Genomic DNA, 23,541 nt, shown 5'->3' with positions numbered 1-23,541 from the left:
AGCTTGCTGAGCCATTTTGAATCAAAACGATAATATAAACGTAAAAAGAGCACAAGAACAACAATTTATAATTTTAAACATAAAATTTAGCCGTTTACCTCTTATCTGTGAGAAGTAACAACTTTGACGTTTCGTTGAAACAAATGAATGCAACTAAACACACCCATAGCAACGCCATTCATGGCAGAGATGATTTAACTTATCATTTATCTTTTTTTGGGAAATCTTAAACACATTTGCTTTTTCGAATTTCGATCACCTTTTTCATGCTAATACCCCACCGAGCGCCGTTTTGTTTCCGATAATGTACGGTATCTTAAAATCAAAACCACGGTAATAAAAGTACCTGCTATAGATTTTAGGTATTTATTTTTATGTAATGTTTTTATAAAGTGTATTACCAAAACATTTAGGTCAATACATCTATGAGGAGTCAGGTAATGCTAGAGTTAACAAAAAAACTAGATTACTTAGGCTTATCTTAAATTTACAGATTAAAAAAACGACTATAACACACAGGCAATGACATATTAGAAACAAAAAATATGACTAATATTGCAACATACTACTCTAAAACACAATCTATGTATAATCAAAATAAAGTTTTATAATTTTTTTTTTAATATATTTCCAGATTACTTTTATGGATTATAGACAATATCTTAAAATGAGTAACTGATCTTTAATAAAAATTCATTTATTTTCTTAAATAAAACTTTACAAAATTCAAACTAACCACTAAATTAAAAATATACAGGTTGAGCCTGCAATTTCATTATATTATTTTTGTTATGTTACAAAAATTAATATAATATAATCTATTATATAAAAGAATAAATGATATACTTATATTAGTCTGCCTGACAAAAATGATCAGCAATTAACATTTTAAAGGCCACTGTGATGTCGGTTTTTTTTGTTGCAAACAGTACATATTTTTGGAAGTAAACACAATTCAATAAAAAATCTCTAAGCTAAAAGTATATTTGAAACACTCTATACATAGAAATTTTATTATTTAAATAATGTTTTATAGTACTAACGAAAAACATTAATTTTCAATTAAAATTTAAAATGGCTATAAATACAAATATCGGCAGTTTTGGCAAATATAATTTAAATCTATTTTATGCAATTGTTGACTCACCCTGTACAAAATTATATAAAAAGTAATTTTGGTATTCTGCATATATCAATCTAAAAAATAAGTACACCCTTATGAGCACATGTTTCAGGAGAAATTTTTGATATTTTTTATTATTTTCTATAAATTATATACAATGTGGCTTTCATTAATAATAATTTAGTTTTTTGTTAATAAATAAACTAGAATTGGGAAGTTCACACTGAAATATGTGCTTTAAGGTATCCATACAAATACACAAAAAAAGCTGTTTTTAAGTTTACAAGAAGTCTTATTTCTGACATATATTTTGACAACATGAAATAACTTAGTTTAAACAGCAATAACTAACCACTTATATACGTTTATTTTTATCAATTTACTACACTTTTAAGCTAGAATAGACAAGAGCAATATTAGATATAATATATATACAATTATAGACACCACCTGAACAATATTGCTATATTACAAAATACGTCCTACACAGTATAATACAAAAATAAAACTTTTAAAATAATTTAAGAAATACTGGACAAAATAACAATACAGCCGATTCATATGTCTTTAGGATGTTTGTAATGAATAACACGTTAAATTTAATCAGTGAATATTAAAATTATTTTTATGGTTATTTAGCTATAAAAGTCAAAAGAGAAAATAAGGTAAAAACAGCCATATATTAATTAAAAAAAAATCAGTAAAACGAATACAATCTAAAAGATCTACAAGTTACATCAAAATTAAGGTTTACCATGAAATTAATGTCAATTATTGACAAGCGATTTACTTGATAAAACAATGAAGAAATCCTTGGCAATAATCGATTTAGTATAAAAGAGGTAAACTTCATAATAAAATGATCGGTTTGCGGCTAAAATAAAAATAACAATAAAGAACACTCATGGGGCAAAAATGACATATTTTTGGATTGCACACAACACTTTTTTATGTCTAGATAGCCTTCAAAATTAAACCGCTTTAGTTTATTCTTAACTCACAAAAACAAATGTATAATATCTAAACCCAAAATACACTTTCCAAGAAATATATTTATTTTTACACTTAAGATCGAGTCTTAATCTACATAAGATTATGACCAAGATTTTATTTTAACATAAATAGAATCAACAAGCCCTTACATATAATTTTCTCGTGCATTTTGGTTTAGGTTTTATATACTTATTTGTCGAAAATACTTTTTTGAAGGTATCATAAATATAAGTCATATTAATCTCAAGATATGGGAATTTCATAAATAATGTTAATTAAACAACATTTCAATCTAATTCAAAAACAATAATATACGTACAATAAAATCCTTAATATACAATAAAATAGCGAGACTGTGATAAATTGAAATTCAAAAACAGTCTGGCACATGAGTATCATTTTTTTACACCGATGATATATCACAAATTTATAATTATGAAACGCAGTTTCATGTAGAAATGAATATTTTAACACACTTATATGCAAGCACGCGCTCAACCATTCATACACATATTATACTATTTTGTTGTCTATATAAAACTTCTTCAATAAAACAAGTAAGTATTGAATCAGATGTATACGGTTTAATTATAAGATGGAACAGGACGCAGAGCAGCAGCTACTGTTTCCTCCTTTACTTTTCTGTCGTTGATCTGAAATATTTACAAAAAAAAACACTGAAAATTTCTCCAAGTTAGTAACCCTTAGTATAGTAAATTGTTCACTTTGAAGAAAGATTAATGATCATTTGAAAATCAGTCATAGAGAACGATAATCAAGATCATTATAGATTACTAAGGTTACTGTTGTATGGTAACAGCATAAATATTGTAAAATCTCCTCTAATGTCATCAAAGCTGACCACTGATTTTCCAGTAAGATATGGAAACAGTAGTGATGGTTATTTGGCTAAATACCCAATAGGTTGGTAAATGAATTTGGGTATATACCTAAGTATACAGGGTTGTTCACCACATACGACACGAAGTATTGTAGCTAAACGATGAGATTTTTGCAAATTGTAAGTTTTGGGTTCGATGAAGGACTATTAGAGGTACAATTTAAAAATAATTTTACAAGATACAGAGTGTCCCAAATAAGTAAAGATTATCAAAGTTGTATTTTTTTAAATGGAACACCCTGTATAGTATTACATTTTTAGTTTCTACGATTAAAATAAAGGTAAATTTGATTAAGGTTTATTATACTTAAACCTTACCGTTTTTGAAATATTTTCAATTTTGTGAAATTGCAGTAAAAATTTTAAGGCTTCATTTCTCCAAGGGTATCAAAGTTTTTAATACTAAATATTTACTGAAGTTTATTTACTGATCAGTTATTGTGTTGCAATAATAAAAATAATACTACCTTATACACTTATACAGAGTGTCTAAAAATTTATTTTAAATAATTATTAGCTTCAAACGGCAATAACTTGTTTAATTTAAATAGAACACCCTGTATATTTTACGAGAATCAGATGCACAATTTAATTGTCTATCAAGTTATATTCTACCATTTTTTACCTATCTCTTTAAGTTTCCGTAGAAAATGCATTTTCTTGTAATTTAGAACTTATTTATCAATATACTCATGGACTGTTGACATTTTAGATTATTTTTAAAGATGTACCAAATTATATAATTATTTGATATAATTCGTTTATTTCATTAAAAAATAAAAAAAACTGTTGAAATATTTGTTAAAGAGGATCAATTAATATGATTCCAGTATTCAAACTACATTAACTGACTGTTTGCGTTGATTAATAATAATTGCTCCAAATACTAAAAAACTGAATTTTGTATGGGCATTAGACAGTGTGATAAAAAGTAACACCTTAAAAATGATATTTCATTTTTTAATAAATGCTTATTTATAACTACAGAGACTTTAATTTGATAACTTATTATTATATTGATTTCTGACTCAAATCCACATTTATTTATAATAATTTAATAACGAACACAATTAAGTATGTAATTAATTAGTATATGGGCGCAAATAATGGTGTTATATTTAATTAATGGTATACTCTTTTATAAAGATTTAAATAGTTTTCTTTTTGCATACAAATGGGCTAGTAATATTATCGTTTTGCTAAAAACGATAATATTACTAGTCTGTACATTTTGTACATTTGTTGCTTTAAAAACAATCTAAAATGTCAATATTCCATTGATATATTGATAAATGAGGTCTAAATTATAAGAAAATGCATTTTATACGAAAACTTGAAGGGATAGGTAAAAAATGGTATAATACAATTTGATAGACAATTTAATTGTGCATCTGATTCTCCTAAAATATACAGGGCATTCCATTTAAATTAAAGAAGTTATTGCCGTTTGAAGCTAATAATTATTTAAAATAAATTTTTAGACACTCTGTATAATGTAGTATTATTTTTATTATTGCAACACAATAACTGATCAATAAATAAACTTCATTAAATATTTAGTATTAAAAACATTGATACCCTTGGAGAAATGAAGCTTTAAAATTTTTACTGCAATTTCACAAAATTGAAAATATTTCAAAAACGGTAAGGTTTAAGTATAATAAACCTTAATCAAATTTACCTTTATTTTAATCGTAGAAACTAAAAATGTAATAATATACAGGGTGTTCCATTTAAAAAAATACAACTTTGATATTTTTTATTTATTTGGGACACTCTGTATCTTGTAAAAATATTTTTAAATTGTAGCTCTAATAGTCCTTCAACGAACCCCAAACTTACAATTTCTAAAAATCTCATCGTTTAGCTACAATAATCCGTGTCGTATGTGGTGAACAACCCTGTATATCTAGTACACCGGGAACGCCTCAAAAGTGGCTCACCCCTGTAACTTTTTTTTTTTTTCAGATAAAAAATTGAAATTTGGTATGTTAATATATGACATAAATTAGGATTAATTGACGTATTCGTTTGTTTTCTGTCACTTCCTGTTTCGCCGGAAATGACTACAACTTCTGATTTTTAAATAGTACCCTCGGTTTTTTGTTACTTTATTCGATAGAAAATGATACTCTGAATAGAATGGTCAATGGTTATTAGAAATTGCAACATGCTATTCATAACGACAATTTGACTCGAAATAATAATTATTCGTAAAACAATGATTTTTCCAAATATGCTAATGATCCACCCTCATTCCATTTGAAAAAATTGAGATATGATTAAAAATAAGATTTGGGCATCTTTTAATCGTCCAGGACAAGGCACTAAGAACATTAGACAATCAAATTTATTTTTCCAACCCAACCAGCAAATATAGTTCCCAGTCCTTTTTAAAATGTCACTGCCCCTAAAGTACAGTTCCTGGGCCCACTCTGCCACTTAAATGTTACTCTATAAGGAATAGTCACTTTGAAGTATAATTCGAGAGTGACCGGTTAGTCCCTACCTACCATAAAAGTGGAAAATAAGCACCCCGATTGCAAGTCGCAAACATGTAAATTAAAGAAGTGGCTGGAACTACCCGAATCTTCGAATATGACACCATAAAAGACCAAAAACTTTATAGTAATTTTTCAAAGTAGGGGTTACCAACAAGTGCTACCATAATGCCTCCATTAAGTTTTTGTTACTTTATAGTAACAATTTAAGTTACGGTGTAGCCGCGGCCACGCCATCTAGTTACTTCTAATTTATAGTAGCATTGACAGTAGCAAAATGGTTATTGCTACCTTCCTAGGTCACTATAAAGTAGCCGTCGTTCATCCATTGCCACTAAAAAGTCACGGGGGTCAAAAACGGCTACTTTATAGTGACCCGTAACTTAATATACCCTAATAAATGTAATTGCTTTAGATTGCATCGTGTGCTGCTCTGTTTTAGTGTTTTCTTTTACTTGTTTTTAAGCTTTATTAAAATTTTGTTAAATCCCTAAGGTGAATAAAAATAAATTTAGCTATTACTTTCTACCGAAGAATTAAACAAAAGGAATCACTGCGAGCCGATGCATCAACATCAGAAACAAAAACTACATATTTTTATAATCCTACTGATGAACATCATAAATCAGGTAGTGACTGAGACATTTTTGAAGCTGTTTCTGTAGATGAGTGTAGTGTTAGTTCATTTGAAACTGAATTTCAGAGGAGAACTAATTTGAGAACCAACAACAATATAAAACAAGAGCTAAAAGAGTGGGCGTTAAAATACTCTATACCTCATGTAGCTCTGAATAATATAGAAACACTAATAATAGAAAATGCACAATAAGTAAAAAATAACTTCAAAGGACAAGGCCGAACGTTATAGTGGCACCAATGGAATGTATAGTCGCCACCACCGCGATCAGTGTAGCAACGCTCCAATTAAGTGGCAATGTGGTGGCGCAGGGAACTTTCTTGGAAAAATCACTTTATGGTTCCAAAGAATCGTTGACCATGTAGTTCTAAAAAAGTTATTGTTTCTATAAATTCGCCTTTGGATAGCTACAATTGTCACTTTATCAAACCGAAGATTTTAAAGGTCCAAACGGGTGGGATTGGCCTAATATGTTATTTTTACTTTGTGGAAGCATATGGAACTATAAAGTATTTTTCGGATTAAACGGCCATATTTTTTTCATGAATTTTTAGACGAACTGCCAAATGGCTCAAACATTATGCGTTTTTAAGCTAAATACACCTAGATTAAAGCTTTTTTCCTTAGTTATTTTGTTATTTCTGACGGTGGACTAATATTTTAAAGTTTGGCCCCGGTTTCAAGCAAATTATTATTATTTTTTAATTACAAACATGAGTCTTGTAAATAATATAATAATTTGAAATATTTTGAGAGGCGCTCGAAAATTTTGTTATATAAACCCACTATTTTATTCAGTAAAGTTGATTGCGTTCTGGAATTTACCTAAAAAAGGCGTTAAAATCTCACGGTAAATAACAAATAACGAAAAAATAATAGTGGCTTCCATAATTATTTTCCATCATGACATTTATTTCTATGAAATGTGAAATTGCATGAAGAGGTCGCTGCGAATAAAGCTCAACAGTTTAATGAAAGTTCCACATGTCGGTGGCTAACACTTGGCTGCCACGAACCCGCGACTAGCCAGATTCGTAACGGATAAGTCGCATTCACCAGTAGGCTACTTTATAGTAACACATCATAGTAACTGTTTTAGTGGCAAAAACTACCCAAGACACTACCCGGCTACTCAAAATCTTTCCCCATTTTGGTCGCAGTTACTTAGCAGCTACGAATATACGACGTAGCCGCCGATGGTCACCGCCCACTTTATAGTGGCTTTGATAGTAGCAGTTACGTATCTGCCACTATAAATGCTAATTGGGAAGGCTCCTTGATTGAAAAATAGTGTTTTTAACACAGCCATGGCACTCTAGATTGAAATTTAAAATTCAATTTTGTTTTAAGCAAAAATGTCTAAAGTTGGCATATGATATGTCATTCTATTCAGAATGCCATTTTCTATCGAATGAAGTAAAAAATACCGAGGGTGCCATTTCAAAATCAAAAGCTGTAGTAATTTCCGCCGAAACGGGAAGTGACAGAAAACAATTGAATATGTCAATCAATCCTAATCTATATCATATACTAACATACCAAATCTATCTCGTTTGTTTATCTGAAAAAATAAAAATGTTATAGGGGTGAGTCACTTTTGAGACGCACCCGGTATACTCATAATGTCTAGATCTACATATATTCCTGGTATTATACTGGAATATTACTGGGATTATACCAGGTATATACTATGCGGTCGAAGAATCCTCTTATAAATTGCTCTGTGCTGTCGTGTTAGTTTTTTTAAATAGAGTTTTAAACATGTTTTAAATTAAAGAAATATTTAAAATAAGGCTAAAACAGATAATGACGTTTTAGAGACGTTTAAACACTTGATCTTAAACAAAATGTTTATAACATAACAACCCTGTTATACAGGGTACCCATTTTGTGTGTTTTATAGTGTTTCTTGTTCATGAGTAGAGATACAAAGGTGCGGTTTTCAGATCACTGGGCTACTTTTTTTGAAACTAAGTTGCTACACACAGATTGACACAGTTTTGTCCTAGTCCTCGTAGTTTCTGAATTAGAAGGGGAATTTCAAAATGCAACATCATTGATGTGAAAATACTGAAAACCGCATCATTGTATCTCTACTTATAAACATGAAACCCTATAAAACTCACACAAATGAGACACTCTGTACAGGGTGGGTCAAATTCGACGCTTTTAAATGGAAACACCCTTTTCTATAGGAGATAGACGAAAACTAATATCGGTGTCTGGAGTTCAATTTTTATCAAAAACATGATGGTGAAAACCGCACATCAATATCTGTTACCGTTTCGGAGTTACGGGGTCTTTTTCAAAAATGTGCATTTTTAACAAATCGCTGTAACTTTTTTGGCATCGAAAATTTTGTATTTCTATAAAAACATTTCCAAAGCACCTTTTTACCTAGAATTTAATGGTTTAAGTATATTTTTTTTAAATTAATAATTTAAGAGTTATCAACAGAAAAATTGATTTTTTATTTGGGACCTCCTCTATATTTTTAATTAACTGAAAAGAATTTAAAATTACCTTTCCAAAAATATAGCACACTTCATATTTTGTTATAATCCCCTTCGAAATACAGAATTTTCAAAAGTTCGCCACTTTTAACTAGTAGGCTTTGGACCCTTTATTGATGATATGCCCTTAATGTAACTCGAAAACATATTTTTCCAGCAAGACGACGCACCGCCTCTGATCGCTGAAGTTATCAGCAAATTTTGGCATCCAATTTCAAGAGTAATTGAATAGCCAACCAAGATTCCAGCCGTTGGCCATCGAGGCCGCCTGACTTAGTGCCCATGGATCTAATCCTATCGATATATTTGCGGAAAAATAAAGGTTCCTTGTTCTTCCGTATAATCCAGACAAGAATTAGAATTACTTAGCAGTTATGGGAGGGTATCTTTCACCCCCACTGAGTTAATGAATTCCGCGAGAAACGTTCAAAAACTGACCCGTCTGTCCATAACAGAAGACGGTCGATATGTCGAACACCTATAGCAAAATCTCATGTCTTGGTTTGCTATTTATTTTTCTTGTTATTAGATATAGTTTAAATGTGTTGATGTTGATTAAATATATTTTAAATAGTTATAAAATTCTGCATCTCTCATAGCAAATATTATTTTCGTTTTAATTGATGCTCACAGCTAGATTTTTTTGCATTACAGCCGGTGCCGTTCAAAGCCTACTCATTTAAAGCGGGCGAATTTTTATATACTCTATATCTCGAAGAAGAATCCAGCAAAATATCAAGTGTGTTATATTTTTGGAAAGGTAATTTTAAATTATTTTCAATAAATTAAAAATATACAGGGTGTCCCATATAAAAAATCAAATTTTCTGTTGATAATTCTTAAATTATTAATTTTAAAAAAATTATACTTAAACCATTAAATTCTACGTAAAAAGGTGCTTTGGAAATGTTTTCATAAAAATACAAAATTTTCCATAACAAAAAAAGTTACAGCGATTTGTTAAAAGTGCATATTTTTGAAAAACACCCCGTAACTCCGAAACGGTAACAGATATCGATATGCGGTTTTCACTATCATGTTTTTGACAAAAATTGAGCTCCAGACACCGATATTAGTTTTCGTCTATCTTCTATAGAAAAGGGTGTTTCCATTTAAAAGCGTCGAATTTGACCCACCCTGTACAGTAAAAATTTATCTAACTCATATAGTAAGCATAAAATGTTAATTTTATACAAACAATCATCGTCTTTTTTATTCACTTACGAAATATATAATCAACTTCCTTCCTACTAAGATTTCGTGTGTAGATGATTTCTAGACTATTTTGTAATCATTTTATCACATGATTGTAATTTGTAGTTATTACAAACGATTAAAAAACTTTTTATAAGGTTTCACTTTAATGATAATAAAACATAAAATTAAGATCAATATCATCTTGTTTGAGACTTTAATTAAAGTATCTATACCATTATAAAAAAATATATTTTAAAGAACTAGACAGAATAAAACTAGAACATATTACAAATAAATTTCCTCAGTAATATAACATTAAATTATGAAATAATCTCTTGTAATTTATAGATAACTAATTTAATTTATTTCTATAATGTACAAGGTGTTTCAAAAAACATGTGTCTCATTTCAGGTGGGAAAATTCCTCAAGTAAAAATAAGATTTATTTTTCATATCAATATAGGTCCGATTCTGCTTTGTTTAGGTAGCTACAAGGGGTTAAAGTCTTTTTTTTTCAAATTATAATTTTCTTCCAAGTGCTTTTAGTGATTCGAATGAAATGTTGGGTGTAAAAGTTACTAAGTGCTACATATCTTAATTGAGCCGGCTAAAACTGGCTTGATTAATGCTAAAAAAGTGTCGACAGATTCAGCAGCATATGGGTTATCAATGGAATATTTTTCGAAAAAAAAAGAGAGTACCTATTAAGACTTTTTTCTTTTGATAGCAAAATTCTCTAGGCCACAATTAATAAAAATAAAATTAATAAAATATTTATTTTATCTAAATTATTATTAAATGTTATTACTATTAATTATTATTACTATTAATCCAACCTATAGCAAATTCAAATAAAATAATAATGGTATTTAAAATAATTACAAAAGATCCAATTTTAAAAAGTTTTATTAACATCCTGTAAATTTCAAACTATACCATTCCATACCTATGTTTATAGGAACTGTTTTCCATATTTTTTTTCGATTTGAGTACTTTGAGTTTTTTTTACTGAGTACTTATTGAACACTTTCACAAGTTAATGATATTATTTCTTTTAAAGGTTTCTAATAGACTTGGCAAGGCAAATCAATAAAATTGCGTTTACCTCACCAAGGAGGACCAAATATAATCAACCAAATATCAAGAAACAACTTTTAATCAGCATTAAATGGCCTACACAATTTTGATATATAAATAAAAAACTCAGGGGCGTGCATATTTTTTTAGAACAATATTCCAGTAATAACCTATATGCACGTCCATGGTGAATATGTCAACACTTTTTTAGCATTATATGTCGCACTTACAGTAACTTTTACCCTCAAAATTTAATTCGAATCGCTAAAAGGACTTAAATTATAATAAATTTTAAAAAAAGGAAGAAAATTATAATAAATCGAAAAAATATTAAAACTTTAACCCCCCGTAGCTACGAAACAAAGCAGAATCGGACCTATGTTGATATGAAAAAAAAATCTTATTTTACGTGAGGAATCTCTCCACGAGAGATGGCACATGTTTTATGAAACACCTATGCTTACAGTAGCGTATTTTTTTTATTTTATTTTTTTTTATTTTTATTGTAATTTTTTATTTTTTTTGTTATAATTTTTTATTTTTTTTTATTATTTTTTTTATGATTGTAATAATTTACTTTTAGTTATAAGTAGATTATTACAAAAATACGTATATTTTCTTATTTGTTGGCGCTTTCGATTGTGAAATTAGAGTTACCCTCAGGCAAAACTAGTTATAATGGAAAATTGGGCGGAGGCTCCAATCAATTTTTAATAAAATTCATCAATTTTTCATAAAAAAACATCACGCCACCATCACGCCACTGATAGAGCCAAATGACAGGAAGATAGACGAAACTCAATCGTGTTGTCATATATGTATATGTACAGGGGGTCCCATTTTGGTTGAAATCATACGGTATCTCCGTTATTAGTGAAGATAGAAGGGTGCGGTTTGCACAAACCTGTCTCACTTTTATGTCAAACGGAAGATGCCGTAAACAAAATTTTCATAGCCCTCTTCGTTTCCGAGCTACAGGGTCTTTTTGAAAATTTTGCAATTTGGGACACCTCCTGTATCTCTGTTATTGTTAAAGCTATCGAGAAGGTGAAAACTGTTTATTGCAGAACTTTTTACGTAGAATACAGTGGCGTAGTCTGTTTTTCTACCAAAAAAATATTTTTGAAAATATAAACTAAAGTTATGTTTTTTTTAACGGAACACCCTGTATATTTATAAATCGTATGATCTGTCTTGCCATAAGCTTCTCAAAAATATATATCAGTCTATATTTATTTTCACTATTTACTGCAATATTTAAGTTTTAATTAAAAGATCATTTTTATTAGTAGGCCATGATTGATAATAAAAGAAACTAAAGAATTATTAAAAGTACACTGCTATCTGTCTCTTGTTTTATTTTGGGAGCCGCTAATAAATTCTTTATATATTAGGGAAACTTAACTCTCTACCGCTATTTGTAAATCTTGGAATACGTGTATACGTAAGAATAATCAATCGTATCGGAAATTTTAGATATTCCTTTAGCTAATTTACGTGAAATATACTTTCAGCAAGATGGGGAACATTCCCCCTCATAACTATGGAAATATTAGAATACTGTTAAATTATTATTTTTCAAATCAATGAATTGGAACCAATGAACGCATATTGACAGCTCGAGGAGGCTGTCAATATGCGTTCATTCCCGGATTTCGCCGTTCTCGATTTCTGATTTTGGGGATTTTTGAAATACGAAATATATCGTGGGCACTACAACAATGTCGAACACCTGAAAAATGCTTTAATAATTCAAGATTTAGATATTTGCAAACCCATCCCGTTATAAAAAAAAGAAAAATATATTCACAGTTTCAGTGGTAACAGTTATTTCAAAAGAAAATATATCAATCCCAAATAAATTTTAATATGTGTATGACTATTTTAGTAAATACCATTTTGATTTTTTGTTATTTATCACGGCCTACTAATAAGAAAATGATATATTTTAAATATTGCAATAAATAGTGAAAATAAATATAGAGTGATATATATTTTTGAGAAGCTCGTAGCAAGACAGATCATATGATTTATAAATATACAGGGTGTTCCTGAAAAAACATAACTTTAGTTCATATTTTCAAAAATATTTTTTTGGAAGAAAAACAGACTACGCCACTGTATTCTACGTAAAAAGTTCTACAATAAGCAGTTTTCGCCTTCTCGATACCTTTAACAATAACAGAGATACAGGGGGTGTCCCAAATTGCAAAATTTTTGAAAAGACCCTGTAGCTCAGAAATGAAGAGGGCTATGAAAATTTTGTTTGCAGCATCTTCCGTTTGACGAAAAAGTGGGACAGGTTTGTGCAAACCGCACCCTTCTATCTTCACTAATAACGGAGATACCCTATGATTTCAACCAAAATGGGACACACTGTACTCATCTCTTTTTAACTCTCATAAAAGTGTCAAACCATGTATGATTCTAAAAAATTAAGTTTTATGAATGGATTGTTCTGTCTACCCAGTTAGATGTCTTTGGTTCCAACCCCAAACTGTAATTAATAAGTAAGGTTTTTTTATAAGTTTTTTTTAATAAACATGTTAAAATACTGTATTATTTAGAAAAAAATTCTCCTGAGAATTTTTGATAAGTTAGTAATTACCTCCCATAAACATGAACAATTACATTTTTATCTCGCTCAACAAAACAACAGTACAAAATTGGTGTATATCTAATCTGTCAACAACTCCTTATATAACGACTACAATCATCGCCTACCTATAAATAGAACTCTTTGTAAAATATCGCGCCTACTTATTCATCGTTATTTATTTATTTATTAAAAGAATGTTAATTACGTTTGGCATTCAAAACCTCGGACAATTTTGAACGCTACCGAATTTAAAAATACTATAAATTATGCAATAGTACGTTATGAGTAATCTAAAAATAAACACACTATCGATAAATAAATAAAATACCTTGTGAGTTTGGTTCTGGAAGGTTCTCCCTCGGTACCAGATGCATGACGGTCGTCTTTCCAAAAGGTAGTCCTAAAGCGCCCAAAGTCACGTTGCTATGTAAAAAACGACCCTGGTAAATGAGTCTAAGTATTTCGGCCTTTGAAACTGCCTCTTGACGCCAATCTAAACCAAATAATTATTGATATAATATCATACCTTACTCCAAAAAATCCAATCCAACCCAACCCAAAAAAATACACACAATAGATCTATAAGGTCGCGGTGATTAACTCCCCTCCTAAACATTCTACATTAGTCCAAAAAATACTCCATAAGAATAGTCTAAGAGCTGGCAACGTTTTCGAGAATGTATTTTAAGACGTCTGGCTCTTTGATATATCTTTTACTTTGCTCTCTGGAACAGCATGCGGCCCGTCTGGCTGCCGATACCCGTTGCGTTCACTACTGCGCATCGGAAGAAGATCCTATATTTTTTATTAATTTAGTCCTATAAATTCTAGTATTGAATATAAATCGAACATGTCTCCATAGCAGAGTGCGTAGAGTTTCCGCCCACGAACCGTTGATTCAGAGTTCGAATCCGGGTCAGGTCAAAGACTTTTATTTTATTTTCGTTTATAATCTGATAGCAAAGTATTAAATAATTCTGGTAATTAAATAAAAACAAATATTTAATACTTTACTATCAGAATAAAAACGAAAATAATAAAAAAAAGTCTTTGCCCCGACCCGGGTTCGAACTTTGAATCATCGGTTCGTGGTCGGAAACTCTACGCACTGCGCTATGGAAACATGCTCGATTTATATTCAATACTAGAATTTAAAAGACTAATAAAAATATAGGATCTTCTTTCAATGCGCAGTAGGGAACGCAACGTTTACCGGCAGCCAGACGGGCCGCATGCTGTTCTAGAGAGCATAGTAAAAGATACATATATCAAAGAGCCAGACGTCTTAAAATACTTGTTTTTCGGACGTTGCTAGCTCTCGTACTAGAAGGTATGTTCTAAATATCTTAATTTTTCAGATCCAGAGTGGTAAAATTTTCGAAAAAAATCACAAAAATCCCGTACCTGAGAGTTTTGTGGTTTAAATAATTGCTCTATTCAAAACTAAAATACTTAAATATTACGACAAAGCCCAGACAAAGACACTATTTTAATATTATTTCAATGTGATCAACATCAGAACTGCGCCAAATACAGAGCGAAAACAACTGCCGTATCGAGCGCTGTGGTCGGAATTTTTAAAATCAACTGAAATGGACCAAGCCTATAATACCATCAGTAAAATTCATCACGAACACAAATTTTGTTTTCTTAAAATTACAATCCTACAACAGGGTGCTACAGATTTGGGGTACGAGCATTGGTATCTCGGTAACCGTAATAGATACGAACATGGGTAAATTGGGATAAAGTTTCCGCTTTGGGATGTTCACCAAGATGCCGTCAAAAAAGTTTTTAAAATTTCAAGGATTGCTGAGTTTTTTTGGAAAAAAACGGATTTTTTTGAAAATCAATTTTATTTTTTCCTGTCGTTACTTTTTAGAAAATCAAAAAACTAATTGCACATTCTCGTAGCCACTTTATTAGGGGCTATTTGACAGTATTTTTAGATTTTTCAGTAGCTGATAAGTTGTGAGATAAGAGGCCAACTTAATTTTTTTAAATACGGACCTACATTTTTTATTCCAGGTTTTGAAAGAAATCGGTCTGCTGAGTACAATCATATGTCACACTTTATACTTTTTTTGTTTTGGGTACCTTAACAACTATAAAACTTTTTAATTATTATTTAAAATAATTTCAAGTCCGACTGTGGTGTTTTTAAATTATTTAATCTCATTATATTCATCGCAACAATATTGATCAGCGCTAATTAACATTGAATAAGGAAAATCGAGCGAATTGGAAGATTTAAATAAATAATATTCAGGTCATCAATTTAAAGATATTATTTTTAACTTTTTTTATTGTGAATTTGAAATCTCACTGTGCGATCTAATAATATGCATATTAATCGTAATTATTATAAATAAATCTACTTCTAAAAACTAGTTCCTGATGATCTACATGTTTGAAAGGGTTACCAGTTACCACCCTCCCTAGCACAAATGTATTTTTCGTTCAATATATAAATATTTAAAGCTCTTTGAACTTTCTTCTTATACTTCTGAATGAATTTTGTACTCTTTATTGTAAACGTTGAGATGTATTGATTACACTTTTACAAATGACGTCAAGTAATGTCCCCCCCCTCGACCCTTGACGGCAGGTCCAGGAACCTCGCTGACCATTATACTGCTCTACGATTTCTAATTCATCTTCCGGGGAAATGATTTGATTGTTTATATTATATTATATTTATATTATTTTTATTATTTTATTGTATTTAATTTTCCGTATTCAATATTTTACCTCACGTCATTGTTTTTGAAAGCTTATCAATATTGTAACGATGAATAGATTAAATATTTTAAAAAAAACAGAGCCGAACTTGAAATTAGTTTAAATATGTAAATTGTGCTCAGATAAATGTCCGAAACAAAAAAAAAATAACTGTGACATATCATTGTACTCAGGAGACGAGTTCTTTCAAAACCTGAAATAAGGGTCCGTATTAAAAAAAATTAAGTTGGCCTCTGTATCTCAAAAATTGTCAGCTAATTTAAAATCTAAAAATACTAACAAATAGCCCTAATAAAGTAGCTATGGGAATGTGCAATTAGTTTTTTGATTTTCTGACAGGAAATAAAATTGAGTTTCAAAAAAATCCGTTTTTTCCAAAAAAACTCAGCAATCCTTGAAATTTTTAAAACGTTTGATGAATTTTTGACCCTCCACTGCGGCCGCGAGGGCCTATTGTGGCTCAATTATTATCTTTGGGTGAACATCCCAATGAGCAACTTTGCCCTAATTTAATGTTCTTACCTATTACGGTTACCGAGATACGAATGCTCGTACCCCGAATTTGTAGCACCCTGCATAAAAATATATTATAAAGATTTATTTAGTAGGTAAGGTACACTATTGACTATTTTTTTAGAACAAAATATTTATTTTTGTGTTAAGGTTTAGAAATTATAACTTAATGACATCCAAAAAATGATTTTTCATGAAAAAAACGAGTTACATGTGAATTAAAATGACAGACAACTGTCACTATCAGGTATCCTCGTTGGGCAGACTATTAGCCCACTTTTTACATATTTAAAAATTATTTTTTATTTGTAATTTGCAGTAAAAAAAATCCTTAAGAGTCCATTTCACTAATCCGAAAAAGTAGCAAAATAAGCGGTAGGCATTTAAAGGTGCGTATTCATTATCCGCACGAACGAACGAACGAACGAATGTTCGCTAGTGGTATGGACGGGGACCGTACGATAGAACCGCACGAGAAGACCGGACGCGAACGCCTTTGATGTACCGACCCGAAACGGATGGTCGAGCGAACGAACGAACGAACGGCCGCATGCGTTCGGTCCCCGTCTAAATATACCGCACTTTCATTCGTTCGTTCGTTCTATAATGTTCGTTCGGATAATGAATACGCACCTTTAAGCTGCGTATTCATTATCCATAAGGTGCGTATTCATTATCCGCACGAACGAACGAACGAACGAATGTTCGCTAGTGGTATGGACGGGGACCGTACGATAGAACCGCACGAGAAGACCGGACGCGAACGCCTTGGATGTACCGACCCGAAACGGATGGTCGAGCGAACGAACGGCAGCATACCTTCGGTCCCCGTCTAAATATACCGCACTTTCATTCGTTCGTTCTATAATGTTCGTTCGGATAATGAATACGCACCTTTAAGCTGCGTATTCATTATCCATAAGGTGCGTATTCATTATCCGCACGAACGAACGAACGAACGAACGAATGTTCGCTAGTGGTATGGACGGGGACCGCACGATAGGACCGCACGAGAAGACCGGAGGCATTTGTTCGCGAACGCCTTTGATGTACCAACTCGAAACGGATGGTCGAGCGAACGAACGAACGAACGGCCGCATGCGTTCGGTCCCCGTCTAAATATACCGCACTTTCATTCGTTCGTTCGTTCGTTCGTTCTATAATGTTCCTTAAGGTGCGTATTCATTATCCGAACGAACGAACGAACGAATGAAAGTGCGGTATATTTAGACGGGGACCGAACGCATGCGGCCGTTCGTTCGCTCGACCATCCGTTTCGAGTTGGTACATCAAAGGCGTTCGCCAACAAATGCCTCCGGTCTTCTCGTGCGGTCCTATCGTGCGTTCCCCGTCCATACCACTAGCGAACATTCGTTCGTTCGTTCGTTCGTGCGGATAATGAATACGCACCTTATGGATAATGAATACGCAGCTTAAAGGTGCGTATTCATTATCCGAACGAACGAACGAATGAAAGTGCGGTATATTTAGACGGGGCCCGAACGCATGCGGCCGTTCGTTCGCTCGTTCGCTCGACCACCCGTTTCGAGTCGGTACATCAAAGGCGTTCGCCAAGAAATGCGTCCGGTCTCCTCGTGCGGTTCTATCGTACGGTCCCCGTCCACACCACTAGCGAACATTCGTTCGTTCGTTCAGATAATGAATACGCACCTTAACGTTTTATGTAAAACTGGCTACGTATTTTTACCACAAATGAAGGAAATTAAAGATAAAGGATTACTATAATATCCGTATTGTAGCACATTTTTAGACAACTTCTTTATTTTTAATATTTTGATGGTCAACCTATCCTAACCAATATCAACAAAATATTCCTTATGTTTGGACTAAATTTTCTCGAAAATAAAGACATAATTTAAAATTCCGTTACAATACGGAAATAGATTGAAGTTTTGTGGCTACAGTGATATATACTTTATACAGGGTAGTCCGAACTGTATTCCGGAAACTTCGGCAGCATATTCTGCAGATAAAAATAAGTAAAAAAGTTTGTATAAGTGTATGTTTTAAAATGCTTAGTTTCGGAGATACAGGGTGTAGAAGTTTCATTTTTATTCCGATTTTTTCCAAATAATTTCTGAAGTAACGTCAATATTTGGATGAAAATTGGTGTCTGGGAGTTTTTTGATATGAGAAATTTGATTTTGATGTTAATATGACTCCTACTGGTAGAGGGCGCCACCTACATATTTTTTAACTGGTTTGAAGAGTAATAACTTTTCGTCCGTACCTGTATAAAACTACTTACTGAGTAAAAAAATAAACATTTACAACGTTTTTTACGTGAAAAAGGTCTCTTGGTAAAAATCACTACGAGTAATGGTTTTCGAGATATTTGAAATCGAAATTATCAATACCTGTCATCATTGACATAAATTAAACATGCGTTGACTAAATAGATATTAGAGCAAAATAAAAACACTAAATCACCACAATACACCAAAACATATTTACTTTTACACTGGACGCGCGTTTCGCTAACCATGTTAGCATCATCAGCAGATGATTATAAACTAAACTAATAGTTATTAGACTGAAATCATAAATTTCAAATGTTTTTGTGTCAAAAGTTCAACAGAAACTGTTTTATCATCATTTTTAGCAGAAAAATTTATGATTAGTTTAAAAAAATAAAAATTTTCCCAAATTTATTATTTCAGTGAAATAACTATCTACTCAGCGTGTTTATTTTTCGTCAATAATGACATGTATTGACTATTTCCATTCTAAATATATTAAAAACAGTTGCTCGTAGCGATTTTTACAAAGAGATATTTTTTACATAAAAAGTCACAGAGATGTAAATATTTTCGCTCGGTAGTTTTATACAGGTACGGACAAAAAGTTAATAAGCTTCAAAACAGTTAAAACACATGTAGGTGGCGCCCTCTACTAATAGCAGTCATATTGACATCAAAATCAAATTTCTCATGTCAAAAAACTCACAGACACCAATTTTCATCCAAATATTGACGTTACTTCAGAAATTATTCAGAAAAAATCTAAATAATAATGAAACTTCTACACCCTGTATCTCTGAAACTAAGCATTTTAGGACATACATTTATACGAACTTTTTTACTAATTTTTATCTGCAGAATATGCTGCCGAAGTTTCCGGAATACAGTTCGGACCACCCTGTATATGGTTTTGTAACAAATTGCTCGCTATTTTATGGCAAATGTTGAAGCTCTGCAAACCTTAATCAAAGCACGTGTGTTTGGAATTTTGGGTAGGTATGGCTTAACACGACAGGATCGGGCTAAACCTTAGGCAGATTTCTAAAATATAATATATACAGAGTGTCCCAGGCTGAGCGTGCATTAGAATTATCTAGAGAACTACAATATCTAGATCGGAGATTTTTTGCACATTACTGTTTCACAACGGGATCTCTCGATTAATAATATTTTCAAAATGGCGGCACTTCCGGAAATACCGGAAGTTGACAGCAACTTTCGTATTTTAAATAAGTACCCCCATTTTTTATTACATACTTAAATTCTCTGTAACATTTTATGAATTTTTATGTCAAACACTCTATACCTAACATAAACCGTTTTTGAGAAAAAAAAATATTTAAAATTTTTGGAGGAACTGTTTAACTCTCTGTCAAAATATCTGTATAGGCTAAACGATAAAGGGAAGACATGTGGCTATCTATTTCAAAAATTAAATTGTTCGAATGTCATATAATATTGGCCGTAGCTGTCATTAAATTGAGCGATTAAAAAATTATCATAATATTATCATAATGACATAAATAAAAAAAGTGGGTTTCCATTTGAAACAAATGATTTATGATAATTTTTTTATCGCTCAATTCAATGACAGCTACGGCCAATATTATATGACATTCAAACAATTTAATTTTTGAAATAGATAGCCACATGCCTTCTTTACATATGTCACAGCGGTCGCGGTAATCACTAAATTTGTTGTTTAGGCTATATAGATTTTTTTGACAGGCAGTTTTTTTCCAAACGGTTAATGTTAGAGACAGAGTATTTGATATCAAAATTCATAAAATTTTACAGATAATTTAAGTATGTATGTCAACTTCCGGTAGTTTCGGAAGTGCCGCCATATTGAAAATATTTTTAATTGGTAGATCTTGTTGTGAAACAATAATGTGCGAAAAATCTCCGATCTAGATACTGCAGTTCTCTAGAAACTTCTAATGCACGCTCAGCCTGGGACACCCTCTATTTCCTTCATATATTTTAGAAAGTTTGGCATAGAATTTTAAACCCCCTGTATGGTTAAAATATTCGATATTTGTAGTAAAGTAAATATAGAACAATCACAGTAAATACTTAATATAATTTTGATTTCAGGACATTTCTTGTATTTTAAATAATTTTTATTAAAAAGGATAAAAAAATGTTTGTTTATTTATATTTATGAAACTATCAAAAATTATGTAAAGTGATCAAAAAGGGAGCCAAAAATGCAATAATATACAGGGTGTACCATTTAAAAATAATAATCCCGATCCACTCACACTTTTTGGAGTCAACCTGTAGAAAATTAAAATATTTTCCTGAAATACGTCCTAGTACATACTTTAGGTTTGCACTTAAACAAAATTTCCAAGTTTTTTATTCTAGGAGCTACAGATGCCCGATGTGCTATTGCCGGACCCTGTATACCTCATTTCTTGTAAATTATTAAAATGAAAAACAAGAAAAAAATAGATACTTAATATAAGCATATTAAAATAAATGTCTATGTTTGCCTCAATTAAAATTTATAACAGCAGTTTTAATAAGTATAAATATAAACAGGACAAATATGTATATAGGCTCACATAACTCTGTTAATTCCTCAATGTTCAATAGGAAGTCCTCTTGATAGGATGTTTATACTTTATACAAAAAAAAAACAGCAGTGCTGAGAAAAAATATAAAAAACAATTAATACATACCTTCAGGCCAATTGTCAAAAACATGTTGTGCTATGTCTCCTGCCGAGTCACTTGGACTGAATAAATACTCTTTTGTCTTTCCACTAACAAGTATTAATCTTAAGTTTATCTGTAATTAAATAAAAACATATAAATGAGCGGACAGTGGTTGGAGAGTATCCAAAATGAATAAATAGAAAATTACAAACCAAAGTCTGTTAAACAAAAATAGCTACTAGATACAAATAAAACTTAATATTAGATATATTCCAACTGAAAATACGATTAATATGACAGTAACAAAATAATTTTAATACTAATAACAATAATAATAACTGTAATTGCTAAAGGAATAATTATTGATCAAAATATTTAAATAATTTAGGAATTAGAAATTTGTTTGTTGGCAAATACAGATATAGGCCTATTTTGCCATTAGTATATAGGTATTTCTTAAAATACCAATAAGTACGTATTTGCAATTTAATCAATAACTATTTTCAAGTCCAAAGCATAAAGCAGGTGTCAAAAACTAAGGTCACAGCCCAAATTTTACATTTTCTAATGATTCTGAGTGTTGAAAACCAAGATTTATTAATAAGTTGTTATGTATAAAAAATGACTAAAGAAAATTACACTTTTACTAACAGTAAACACATAGGTATTTAGAAAATACCTAGTTCAGTTACATTTGATATGCTAATAATGGAATTAAGAATAATTGATCTTCTTGATTTCTGATTAAAGTAAAATATTTAGACCAAGTATATTAGATAAATCGCCTGTTCAAAAATAATAAAAAAAAATTGTAGACCTAATCAATATCAATGCATGAAACTAAAATACGAATAAAGTAATCTTAAGATATTATCTAATACAAGACAAAGTTTACTATATAAACTGCATTGTAGTTTTTTAATATAATTCATAACTTAAAATAAAAATAAAATAAAGACTTTCATAGTTGTCACCAGTACTAATGTATTTATAAATAACAAATTTCGCAGCAGTGAAAGTTAGTGCTGCTAAAAAGTTGACCAAGGAGAAAAGAATAAGATTTGACCTGGACTATTTTCGTCGAAAGAAGTACTATAAAGGGGTAAAAATCTAGGTCGCCTTATGTCTTCTAATCACAGCTTAGTAAGAGAAAAAAAGGGTGCGGTTGGTATGTTGAATGCTACTCACCTTATCTGCCGGAATATGTCTGTTTGACATTGTTGCCTACCAATAGGACATTAAATAAATTGTATCTGTCCGATATAAGCCTTCACAAAACTAAATTAATACACTCATTTCTACACCATGACAGCTAGTAAACTTGGATGATTCAGGGTCTAACAAAACAAACATTCTATTCGAATTTGAGAGCTCGAAAACTCCCTTTTAGAAGTCACTACACCCGGAACTTTGTGTTTACAATGTATTTTATTCTATTATCACCAAATTAAAGCACCAGATAAATAAAAATTCGAGATAATAAAAAACAATACAATGCACTGCAGACCACAAAGTTTCTTTTCAGTCTGTATTTGCGATTGCGCGTTTTTCATTGGTCAACTTGCTTTGCTTTGTCCCGTTTCGTCGAAGGTTGTAGATCCCTGTGATAATAAAATAATGATTATAACTACCTGACAAGAGAGTGCGCTTCAAAGAGTTTTTTATTTATATAATTTAAAGGCTTTTCTTTGCAAAAGAAATACAATTTCTTCAAAAGAGCTATGTCCCTTTGACAATATTTTCATATCTAAAATAAATAATATTAACAATATTTTTTGAAAACACTAATTCGTTTGGCGACATCTAGACAGATCGGACTGC

The 23,541-nt window shown here is 31.0% G+C and overlaps 1 protein-coding gene across 1 annotated transcript; it reads right to left on the bottom strand.

The window, feature by feature from the left end:
* Positions 1-352: 352 nt before the first annotated feature.
* Positions 353-23,266, bottom strand: LOC115886910 (ubiquitin-like protein 3). Its single transcript, XM_030906237.1, has 4 exons — positions 22,909-23,266; positions 21,745-21,853; positions 13,870-14,034; positions 353-2,769 (listed from the first exon to the last, which is right to left on the bottom strand). Exons 1-4 carry the CDS (start codon positions 22,936-22,938, stop codon positions 2,705-2,707), a joined length of 369 nt encoding a protein of 122 aa, XP_030762097.1. The 5' UTR covers positions 22,939-23,266; the 3' UTR covers positions 353-2,704.
* Positions 23,267-23,541: the final 275 nt, after the last annotated feature.

Source organism: Sitophilus oryzae, unplaced genomic scaffold (assembly GCF_002938485.1).
Source record: "Sitophilus oryzae breed Bouriz unplaced genomic scaffold, Soryzae_2.0 scaffold_535_pilon_pilon, whole genome shotgun sequence".
Taxonomy (NCBI): domain Eukaryota; kingdom Metazoa; phylum Arthropoda; class Insecta; order Coleoptera; family Curculionidae; genus Sitophilus; species Sitophilus oryzae.
Note: the sequence above shows the minus strand (reverse complement) of the source record. Positions and strands in the feature narration are given on the sequence as shown.

Bases quoted from the DNA above. Each gene is read 5' to 3' on its own strand.
- LOC115886910 (XM_030906237.1), bottom strand. From the start codon at position 22,938: ATGTCAAACAGACATATTCCGGCAGATAAG. The intron at 21,854-22,908 runs GTGAGTAGCATT...ATTTAATTACAG, and splicing joins GACATATTCCGGCAGATAAG to ATAAACTTAAGATTAATACT. The intron at 2,770-13,869 runs GTATTTTATTTA...TAAATATTTCAG, and splicing joins TCCAGAACCAAACTCACAAG to ATCAACGACAGAAAAGTAAA.